General features: G+C 30.6%; 2 protein-coding genes across 2 annotated transcripts; both read left to right on the top strand.

Annotated features, from left to right (window-relative positions):
• The first annotated feature begins 426 nt into the window (after nt 1-426).
• Nucleotides 427-1,730, top strand: LOC114166080 (S-adenosyl-L-methionine-dependent methyltransferases superfamily protein). Its single transcript, XM_028050734.2, has one exon. It carries the CDS (start codon nt 641-643, stop codon nt 1,583-1,585), a length of 945 nt encoding a protein of 314 aa, XP_027906535.2. The 5' UTR covers nt 427-640; the 3' UTR covers nt 1,586-1,730.
• A 1,890-nt stretch (nt 1,731-3,620) lies between these two features.
• Nucleotides 3,621-4,184, top strand: LOC146883399 (uncharacterized). The gene has a single exon (XM_085667538.1). It carries the CDS (start codon nt 3,621-3,623, stop codon nt 4,182-4,184), a length of 564 nt encoding a protein of 187 aa, XP_085523664.1.
• Nucleotides 4,185-12,208: the final 8,024 nt, after the last annotated feature.

Here is a 12,208-nt window from a genome sequence, read left to right as displayed (position 1 = left end):
AATTTTGTTAACATAAAATGTACATTGAAAAGGCATAAATGTTAAGTTACGAATGGTAGTTATTACTGTAGTACACGGTAAAAAGTAATTAGATTGTTCTTTCAACTGTCGTATCAAACACAATCAAATCTCGCATTATTCATTAATTAACGGATAAGAATGACGTTGACAGTGATATTAAACTGCAAATTTGACTCAGCAAAATACTGAAGAAGAAAAACAAGTGTGATAATTCACACATGGCGGATGCATAATAATTAAAACGTAATGCCCCATTCATTAATTTCGGATATTAACATCTCCATAACAGAATATTCTGCACAATGAATTGAATATGAATGGTGAAAGAACTCAAATCCACGTGGTAGTAGCAATGACGAGGGTAAATTATAATAAATTAAATTAAATTTCGCACGAAATGAAATTCCACAAACGTAACATTCTATGAACTATCTATCTCCTTCTTCTTCTTCTTCTTTTTCTTCACCTCCATTGTTTATGTGGTCAGTAGTTGTTGGCACTCATGTCCAAACCAAAACACATATAAAGGAAAACAAAGAATTCCTATGATAACCCAAAACCAGACAACCAAAGGTTTCTCATAAAACCTAAAATTCTCCGAAAACAAATCTTTACAAACATGAACACTGAGCAACACTATGCCAGTAGAAAACTTTCACCTTCGTTACAACCTAAGATCATCAAAACGGCAAAACCCGCAGCGTATTTTATTCTTCTTCTGCTAACCTACTCCTTGGGTTACTTATCCCACCACCCTGCTTCCACTTCATTACCACTCGCACCGTCATCACCACCACCACAATTACCAGAACCTGATATTCGTTTCGCAATCAACACCACCGAGTTGAACCCGTTCCGAATCACCACTCGCTGCGCCGATCCAATTCCGCCGGAGACAATCCGACGGACTCTCGTGGACCGCCTCTTCAACGGCACCTCGCCGTTTGACAATTTCCCGCCGCCGCACGCGGCGGAGAAGCTGCGGCGGACGAAGAGGGTGAAGGGTTGGGGCTCCACCGGTGCTGTGTTCGAGAACCTCATCCGCCGCGTGCGGCCGCGGACCGTCGTTGAAGTTGGCACGTTCCTCGGCGCGTCGGCGATTCACATGGCTGAGTTGACTCGCCAACTCGGTCTGCAAACTCAGATCCTCTGCGTGGACGACTTTCGCGGCTGGGCCGGGTTCAGAGAGCGGTTCATGAACATACCCATGGAAAACGGTGACGTTTGGCTCTTTTACCAGTTCCTTCAGAACGTGGTCACTTTTAACCAAACCGGGTCAGTTTTACCTGTTCCGTTTTCAAGCGGGTCGACCCTGATGTTGTTTTGCGAGTGGGGCGTGTACGCGGATTTAGTTGAGATCGATGCGGGTCACGATTTTTTGTCTGCTTGGGCTGATATCAACCGGGGCTTTCGGATCCTCCGACCCGGGGGGGTTATTTTCGGGCACGATTATTTCACTGCAGCAGATAATAGAGGGGTTCGGAGAGCCGTTGATCTGTTTGCTAAAGTTCACAATCTGAAGGTAAATATTGATGGTCAACATTGGGTCATTTATTCTTCCTAATGTTTAAAATTTCCTATGTGGAGTAAATAGGTATAACACGTTGATTCGATTATTGGGGGTGTATAAATTACAATGAAGGTTCAATTTGATTCAGTATTTTGTTTCTCTGCACTTTCATACAATACAATTCATAATTTTCTCTTTCTCTACCATCTAAAAAGGATAGTTTGATTTCTATTTTATGTCCTTTAAACATGTTCTTTAGCTTCTTAAGTCTTAACTTTTTTTTTTCTTCTATTGGTTTCTTTAATTTTTTATGTATTGATTATGCTATTGAGAAGCTTTTATCTTATTCATGCTCTCATCCATTAATAAAAAAATTATTGTTAAGTATTAGTAAACGAGGTTAGGTAAGCTTTAAAGATTAAGGCAAGTGGTCAAAGTCACAATAATATTTTAAGGTTGGAATGAAGTTTTTGTATCAAGTGTTTTAATTTATGTAGCATTGTAAGATTAAAATTTAAGATGAAGAACTTGTTTAGATAATAATGTATTTTTTGTTATAGATGTTCTTCAAGCTTCTAAAATGAGGGTTGTTTGAATTACTTAAAATTTAGTATGTTACTTATATAATTGATATTGAAAGCGTTCTTAATTAGTCATATAATTTGTTAAGTTATTTAAATAATTATCATTTTTATTTCTATGATATTTAGAACATGGGTGACTTAGTTATATGGTATAAGTTATTTATATATAAAAACAAAATATGTATTACATGTGATTTGAATTGTTTAAAATTAAAAAAAAAAATGTTTTACATGTAAGTTGTTATTCTTTATAAGTTTTATACATATTTAACACAAATTCACCTGTCAAAGAGATTTTGGCAATCAAGTCAATTATATTTTATATATAACGTGAAATGAATAATATATTTCTTTTTCTTAATATAATGTCTTACTATATATCCATCATTTTTCCGTATCTCTTCTCTCTTCCAATGTTGAATACAGTGGCAGATGTTATATGTATTTGAGGGAGTTTGCGCCTCACACTTTTTTTCAAACATATATAAATTATATATAAATAAAAATATATCATTTAATTTTAATATATTTTATGTATTTAGAATTCTAAAACTTCTAGTACAAGTATAAGAATTAAAAGTTTGATTTTAAAATAACTGCAAGTACAAGTATAATTTTAAAATAAGGGTACAAGTACGAACTAAAGAAAGACTTAAAGAATTATGATTCATTGTTACCGGGAGAAAAAAAAAAGAAACATAATATAAAAAAAATTAAATATGTTTGTAGTATGTGAAATTGAAATTTTTCCTTCTTCTAAATTTTAATATATTTTTATTCAAAATTTAAAAAATAAATAAATATAATTATTTTAATCCAATTATATTAATTATTTTTAGTGACATTTTAAGCTGATATTTAACGTAAATATATCAAACCGCATAAATAATTTAAATGTCAATCTAAAATATCATTTGATATAAAAAAAATATATAATACAACTAAATTACAAAAATTATATTCATTTATTTTTAAAGTTTGAGAATTAAGCTGTATTAATATTTTAAACGATTTGTTTTGGTATATTTAATCTTATAAAAGATATTAATAACAAATAAAATTTAAATTTTTATGTAGCTATAAAAGCTTACACAAGAAAAAAAAAATTAAGCATGCTAAAGGGGCAGACAACACTTAGACCAATCCCGACATTGTAACATCCTAATTAATAATCATAAACTATTAAAGGCAATATTATACGATGATATTACAAAGCGGACAATGAGAAAGTATATAAGAAAACTGGTGTATAGATACATATACAGTCATCCCTCATATTTCTATTATTTTAGATTAGGAGTGAGATATTCTAAATATTTTATACTTGATATTCTGTTATATTTTACTCTATATATAGGGTATATCAATACAATAACATGTTCCTCCATATAACATATCACATATATCTCTCATATATCTCATATATCTCATATCTCTCATATTTTCAAAAGTCCTAAAAATCCCAACAAGTGGTATCAAGAACCATTTATCTTAATGCCGATATAATGGAAGGAAATATGTCACACGTCGTTATTCCACTATTTGATGGTGAAAACTATGATCTATGGGCGGTAAGGATGCAAACATATCTAGAGGGGCTAGATCTATGGGAAGTCGTGGAGGAAGATGATGTTCCCTTGTCTGAAAATCCCACAGTGGCTCAAATAAAAGCACATAAAGACAAGAAAACGAGAAAGGCAAAGGCAAATTCATGCTTGTTCGCAGGTGTTTCACAAATGATAATGACCAAGATCATGACTTTAAAGTCTCCCAAAGAAATTTGGGAATACTTGAAAGCAGAATATGAAGGGAACGAGAAGATTCGAGGCATGAAAGTTTTGAACTTGATAAGGGAGTTCGAGATGCAAAGAAAGAAAGAGTCGGAGACGATTAAAGAATACTCAAACAAATTGTTGGGTATTGCTAACAAGATAAAATTGTTGGGAAAGGAGTTTCCAGATTCCAGACTCGTTGAGAAAATTCTAGTGACGGTGCCGGAAAGATATGAGGCATCTATTGCTTCCTTAGCAAACACAAAAGATTTGTCTACAATTACCTTTACAGAGTGATACATGCCTTGCAAATACAAAAACAATGAAGATTGATGAGAGAAGATCATGAGACGGTTGAAGGTAATTTAAATTATACTGAAGAGAATGCTCTCACATTCAAGAAAAATAGAAGGAGCAAATATAACAACACACATGATTTTCCATCTTATCCCCATTGCAAGAAAAAAGGCCATTAATCCAATTAGTGTTGGTGGAGGCCAAATGTCAGATGTCACAAATGCGATCAATTGGGACATGTGGAAAAGGTATGCAAATCCCAATATTCGCAAGAAGATGTTCAAATTCTGGAGGATAAATCAAAGGAGGAACTACTTCTTACAACATCATGTGTCACAACCAACGAATCTACAAAAAATTGGATTATAGATAGTGGTTGCACAAACCACATGACTCATGATAGAGAACTTTTCAAGGAGCTCAATAAATCAAATATTTCCAAGGTAAAAATTGGGAATGGAGAACAACTTGTTGGTATAGGAACACTTTCAATTAAAACTCATTTAGGTATCAAATTAATTTTTGATGTCTTATATGTTATTTAGATTACCCAAAATTTGTTAAGTGTTGCTTAAATGTTAGAGAAAGGTTACATGGTCTCATTTGAAAATAAATTTTGTGTGATAAACAATGCTAACAACATAGAAGTATTCAAAGTCTACATGAAAGACAAAAGATTTGCATTGGATTTCATGAAGGAGGAATGTGCTACCAACAAAGTGAGTATGAAAGAATGATCAAAATCAGAAGATAAATATCTCTGGAAGAAAGTAGATGTCCAAGTGAAGAAAGTAGATGGATGTTCACATTCTAATATTCACAAAAGGTCCAATGTCACTACAATGAAATCCACACCTGACAAAGAAAAAGAAGATGATGTTGATATAAAAAGAAATATGAAGGATGATGCCAAATTGAAGAAAGATGTGATACCATGGAAGAAAGAGAAAAACAAAAATTACAAGCACCAAAAGAGGAGAAAATCAAGCATCAAAAGATGGAAAATCAAATCTGAAAAATTTAAATAAACAAATATTAAGTAAGGAGTAATGTTGAAGAATATTACTTAATATCTTTTTTATTTAAATTAGTTTTTAGAAAATATTTCAGTTTTAGATATATGTTTTAGTTTTAAAAATTAGTTATTATTTTAGATTAGGAGTGAGATATTCTAAATATTTTATACTTGATATTCTGTTATATTTTACTCTATATATATGGTATATCAATACAATACAACAACATGTTCCTTCATATAACATACCACTCCTACTAGATGGACTCGTTGTTGTCCAACAAAGGAGTATCGCCACCTTCACTTCCCTCTGCTCACACATTTAAATGATCATCACAAAAGAACCAACAAAGACACAACACAAAACCAGCAGAAGGGTAAGCTAATGTATATAATAAGTCAAGTATCACATTTTAAACAATTGCATCATAAACAATGACTTTAGACTCAATGATCTGGATCTATGCAAACAACATCATACTCATGGTGATGTGCACTTGTGGTGGTTTCCAAACTCTGCAAAGTTTGGCCTCAAAGGGTTATCACCCAACCACTCACAAGGTAAGCCAATTCACACCTAGGACTTGATCCAATCCAATGGCTAGGACCTCCTGCATCTCATCACGACATAACCTACTCTATTCTATTTGAGTGTGAGTAGTTATTAGAGAAAGGATATCACCATAAAGAATCCTTATGTTATTGCATCTACTAGCTTACCATTACTTAGAATTTCTCCATGAAATTCTATAATACAAGTCTCTTTACATGCTTCCAAACACACAACACATCCCATTCATCATTATAAATTAAATATAGAACACTCACAGCAAAAACATGAGTTGACTGATCTCTGTTTGGATTTTGGAACACTGGCCCAGCACATCCATTCTCTCGTTGGGCGTCCAATTTTGACCAGCGACCAAATGGTCGTCCAGCGAGCACACTCGTCCAGCGAGGTACGAATCAAAGGCATATCTGTTTTAGGAAGTTGTCCAGCGAGAACTACTCGCCCAACAACCTCCATATCAGAGTTGCCCTTGATGCATAATTTGCCCAGCGAGTATTTACTCGCCCAACGAGTTTGCATAATTATGCAGAACAATAGTTTTCTGCATAATTCTGCAGTCCTGGCCAGTCCACTTCTTCATAGAGTTCTCACAAACATCAAACAACACATAAAAGCTTAATGCAACAACATTATTAGTGTAATTTGGTATTATCATACATATCAGATACCGATCAAATGCAACACAACACTCATTGCAAATTACCCCAATCCACATGCATTTCAATCACAAATTTCACAATTAAAACTAAACTCAAATCATGAAATCTATAAAGTGTAATTAGCTTCCCTCGTCATAAACTTGAAAGGTTGATTATTGGAACGAATTTGTATTGTCTCTAGTTTTATAAGAGAATTTGTTTTTATTGAGTATGAATTATTTTGAATTTATCAAAATAGTTTCTTCAAGAGTTAGATAACTTCGGTGCCAGTGGTATAAACCAAACATGAGTCATTATTGGTGTTATTTCCAAATCCTCAAATGCCTTTCTTTGGATTAAAGATTATTTTTACTTTTTAATTATAATTTTAATGAGAATATAATTTGGATTTGTGAGTTTTATGAAGTACAAGAAAAAAAAAGGGATAGGTGCACAAAGAAACAGCCATCATCATAGTGCAACTGGAATAAAAATGGCCAAACTCCGAATTATTCCAAGGGTTGTTGTTTCTTTCTGCAGCTTATCAATTTTCTTCCAACATCCCATCAATATGTAAATTTACAGATTTTACTTTCCGGAACATATAAGACCAATTCCAGAAACATTTTTCAGAAGACACTCATCAATTTTGAAAATGTCTTTCTGAAAATACCACCCACACCTATTCCGAATCAACTTTTCTTAAAAGTTTATATTTCCGTGATGGGGGTGCAGCAGGAAGAAATTTCATATTGAAAGAAGTAAAATTATATTTTGAATCTCTTTTTTTTTATCATTTATTCTTTGAATTATTAATTTTTTTTAAATATATTAATTAATGATGTATACTAAATCACATAAAAAAAATAAAAAAAATGAAAGTCATAAAGAAAGGATCACTGTTCCGATGAAGTTGCTGAACTATATGAACCGGTCCATTGCAACAATAACGAGTTGGGTGAACTTACGTTAATAGCTTATCTTAGATTTATAATTTAAAGGCTTAAATCTACTTATATATATATATATATATATATAGTATATTTTGTAGTTAACTTTTTAAAATAATATGTAATCCAGTTACCAGTAAAAATTATATAGGCTTCATGTTAATTAATAATAAACCTCGTTAAACTTTGTTTATTAATATTATTATAGTTGAATGAATAATTGGCGAGGCATTATTGGCAACCCATCAGCATTAGTAGTTGGACGAGGCACTAATATTGATTTTTTTTTTTAACAAATGAATAACTAAATATATTGTCAATTTGTTTTTGTAAAAGTTGAAATTTTATATTCTCAAAATAAAAAAATTTAAGCCTACCTGAAATGGTTGGCTAAAACATTAAATTGAAATTTTGAATTTCTGAAACTAAATGGTGGAGATTTTCTCGAAAACAATTGCTTTGGTGTATTTAATTTTTTTTTCTGTTAATTTAACGTTTTTCATTTCAAACGTAGAGGATTCTCTCTTTTGTGTCCACTTCTTTTAATTCCTATTTCATCCTTTCTAATATAATATTACTGTTCTTCTCCTGAAGTTGTCTTGCTGTGTTTATTGGTTTTGCTTTCATACTTCCTTTGTTGATGTTATTTATCTTCATTAGACAAAACAAAAAGAGTATTTTCCATTGTTCCTTTTCATTTATGATTATCTCTATTGAATGTCCAATTATCCAATTTATGATTACTCGCTTTTCATGTTTTTTTATTGTTTCTTATGTTTCAATTTTTTTTTCTATCTTTTTCGAATTTATTATGGTGAATAAGTAATCAACCAAGATATTGTCGACAAGTTCGGAAAAATTCCTCTATTACAGTGGGAACGATGAGAAATGAAATTTAAATCTTTTAACAAAAATACTTATAATCTCACTATTAATTTTCTGGGGACATCTTCATGGTTGTTTTATGATAGATTCCGTTAAGAAGGCGGAGACATGTGCAACGGTGAGGGATATTTTTTATTGTTAGGGTTTGTTTATTTTTTTTTATGAATTTAATAAATTTTATAGGAAACCATGAGCGACAGAAAAAAGTATAAGGCTAGATTTGATGTGCAATTTGCATACTGTTCGCACAGTGTTTGTTTAATGGCTTCAAGCCTTTCCACCGGTTCAAGCGTTTAATCTGGAAGAGAAATCCCGCACGTGCACCAAATCTCATTATAAATTTATTTTTATTTTAAATTATTTTATAACTTTACAACAGAAATACTTTTCCTTATCAGTATTTCTAACTGTTTTGCATGTTATAACTGTTTTTAACTTTTTATTATTTAATAACTTTACAACTAGCATATTTTTCATTATAAGGTTAAAAGTTTACGAGATAAATATTTTTTATTTAAAATAATTTTTACTTATGAATTTTACGTCATAAATAAATTTTATAACTTTACGTTATAAATATTTTTCATTATATGTTTTTAAAATTTTTCATTCTTTTTTAAGTTTACAAGATAAATATTTTTCATTATAAATATTTTTAACTTTTAATCACTTTATAGATTTACAAGATTAATATTTATAATTTTTAATTATACATCAATGATTTTAATTTTTAATCATTTTATAGGTTTACCTTATAAGTATTTCAAAATTTTAATAATTTTACAAGTTTACAACATAAATATTCTATAAGTTTTTTAAATTTTACATTATTTTTTAATTTTACAAAATAAATCATTTTCATTATAAGTAGTTTTATTTTTTAATCACTTTATAATTTTACAATATTAATATTAATAATTTTTGGCTTAATTCATCTTTTGATCTTTTAATTATGATATTTGGTTTATTTTGCTCCCTTAATTTTTTTGAGGTTCATTTTTAATCATTTTATAAGTTTACTTGATAAATATTTATATTTTTTAATAATTTTTTAAGTTTATTACATAAATATTTTTTATTATAAGTTTTTTAATTTTTTTAAAATTTTTATGTTTACAGTGTAAATATTTTTCATTATTATTTGTAATTTTTAATCACTTTATAAGTTTACAACATTAATATTTTTAATTTTTAATTACACATCAATATTTTTAATTTTTAATCATTTTATAAGTTTACCCGATAAGTATTTCTAATTTTTTATTAATTTATAAGTTTACAACATAAATATTTTTCACTAGAACTGTTTTTAACTTTAAATTATTTAATAACTTTACGATAAATATATTTTTCATTATAAGTTTCACAATTTATAAGATGAATACTTTTCATTCAAAATATTTTTAAATTTTTATTAATTTATAAGTTTACATGAATTTTTTTCATAAATATTTTTTATTATAACTATTTTTAATTTTTATTGACTTTATAAGTTTCCAAGATTAATATTTTTTATTTTTAATTACACAACAATGTTTTTAATTTTTAATCATTTTATAAGTTTACACAACATCACTTTATTTTATCATTATAATTCAATTTTTTTTATAACTTAGCAATTTTGTATTTAGTGTTTTTTTAGAATTTAGCAATTTTTAAACATGTTGTATTATTTTAAAATTGACAAATTACTTTTTTAATTATAAATATCTTTTTTTTTTCTTCAGTAACTTGCTAACCAGCCTGTCATCATCTGCATTTGTTGTTCTTCATTGTTACATCAAATCAAATTTTATAGTCTTTTTACTTACACATTTAAGTACTTCTTCCTATATCATTATCTTCCTTTAATTTTATTTGTTGTACATATTATGTACTACTTTCAATGTCCTTCTTTTCATTCATTACTTTCTTCCAAGTAATAGATTTTTAAATTTATATTAATTTTGGATTTATTATTTATTGTTTTTGGTTTAAATAAACAACATTCCTAAATGGAAAATATTTTTTCTAACAAATCAAAATCAGAACAACAAAGACAAAGATGGAGAATAAATGCTGCAAATAGAAGATGTGGAATGACTTCCCAACAAAAACTTATTGAACAATCTAAAACAAGGAAAAATAATCCTGAAAACACAACCAACATTGTCCAAATAAAAATAATAAAAATAATAATAAATAAAAGTCACAATAATAGAATGCAATATCTGTGTTGTCGGTCAGTAACTAATGCATGTAGGGATGTCAAAAAAATCCGTACTTGCGGGTATCTGCGGATAAAACCCGCAACTGGTAGAAAATGGATATTAAAATTGGATACTCGCTACCCGCGAGTACGAGTATTTTTGATACCCGCATGTTAACGGGGCGGATACGAGTATCATAGTATCCGTACCCGTGGATACCCGTACCCGCTAAACTTACACCCATTGACATTCTTCTCTTTCCTTTCTTTGAATTTGGTATTTACATCAAACCTTATATAGACAATGACATTTATGGTATGCTTGTTGTCAAATGATGGAATCAAAATAAGAATACTTGGCATGTGCCAATTGAGGTTTATTATTTGTTTATTTTGTTTATTTTTCAAGAACCAATCAGAGAAAGTGAGTTTGTTGATCAAAGCACTAAAAAGAATTTTCATTGTGTTGAACATCATTTTATATTTACTTTTACAATTATTTGGACTTGTATCAACTTGAATTAATTTGAAATTTATTTAAATTTTATGACAGTGATGTATTTTATTTTATTTTATTTGAATTTATGATTAAATATTTGTTTTTTAAATAATTTTACAAATACCTGCGGGTACCCGTGGATACCCGTGGATATGAAAAAAATAGGCGGATACCCGCATAATGGATACCCGATGGATATGGGTACGGGTATGGGACAGATATTTATCCATCGGGTAGGGTACGGGAGAGCTACTACACTACCCTACCCGCCCTATTGACATCCCTAAATGTAGATAACATCACATTTTTCCTCATCACTATTGTATGTCATTGGCCGAGAATGTCCTTCCGAGTATCCTCACATTCTTTTTAGCTATTTCCTTTAAACTATATATTTGATTTAAATAAAATTTAACTTATTTTTTAAATATTAGTTATTCTTTTTAGTTATTTAATCAATGTTATTTACTTACCATTTTATGAAATATTTTCATATTTTCATTTATTATGCTCCATGCTTTCACATAACAGGTATTACTCATGCACCGCAAAGGTTTAAAGAATATAATGTATATGAAGCATTGTCAAGTACTTCACCTGTCAGTAACATAGATTGTGGTCAGTACACTATATCTGTAACACCCCCGGATCCTCTTGGGCTTACCAGGCATCCCACCTGCCACCCTCAAACCGCCCCAACCTGACCTTTAACACCTCTGGCTCACCAACAGATGCTACCAGTTGTGCTGCAGCGCAACTGGTAGCATCTGCTGGTGAGCCAGAGGTGTTACATGTAACACCCCCGGATCCTCTTGGGCTTACCAGGCATCCCACCTGCCACCCTCAAACCGGTTGTGTTAGGTCTGCAGCCCAATACACCCCAACCCATCACCCTTCTCCGTCCATTCATACTGGGTGGGTTGTTGCCAGTGGGAATCGAACCCCCAACCTGACCTTTAACACCTCTGGCTCACCAGCAGATGAGGTTCACGTTGTTTCTTGTCTAGGATTTATCAAAGAACTCTCCTAAGGTAGTCCCAACCTTTTATTTCTTATATTCTTTTAATTATTTATTTTTATGAATTTCTTGGATCTCACATTACTCCCAACTCAAAAGAATTTTCGTCCTCGAAAATTTTACTTACCAGGAAATAAATATGGATATGATTCGTTCATGAGTTCCTCCATTTCCCATGTTGCTTCTTGTGTTAAAGGTCAGGTTGGGGGTTCGATTCCCACTGGCAACAATCCACCCAGTATGAATGGACGGAGAAGGGT

The sequence above is a fragment of the Vigna unguiculata genome, chromosome 10, assembly GCF_037176805.1.
Source record: "Vigna unguiculata cultivar grain cowpea cultivar isolate G323 ecotype 2 chromosome 10, ASM3717680v1, whole genome shotgun sequence".
Taxonomy (NCBI): domain Eukaryota; kingdom Viridiplantae; phylum Streptophyta; class Magnoliopsida; order Fabales; family Fabaceae; genus Vigna; species Vigna unguiculata.
Note: the sequence above shows the minus strand (reverse complement) of the source record. Positions and strands in the feature narration are given on the sequence as shown.

Coding starts and splice junctions, on each gene's coding strand:
- LOC114166080 (XM_028050734.2), top strand. CDS start 641: ATGAACACTGAGCAACACTATGCCAGTAGAAAACTTTCACCTTCGTTA.
- LOC146883399 (XM_085667538.1), top strand. CDS start 3,621: ATGGAAGGAAATATGTCACACGTCGTTATTCCACTATTTGATGGTGAA.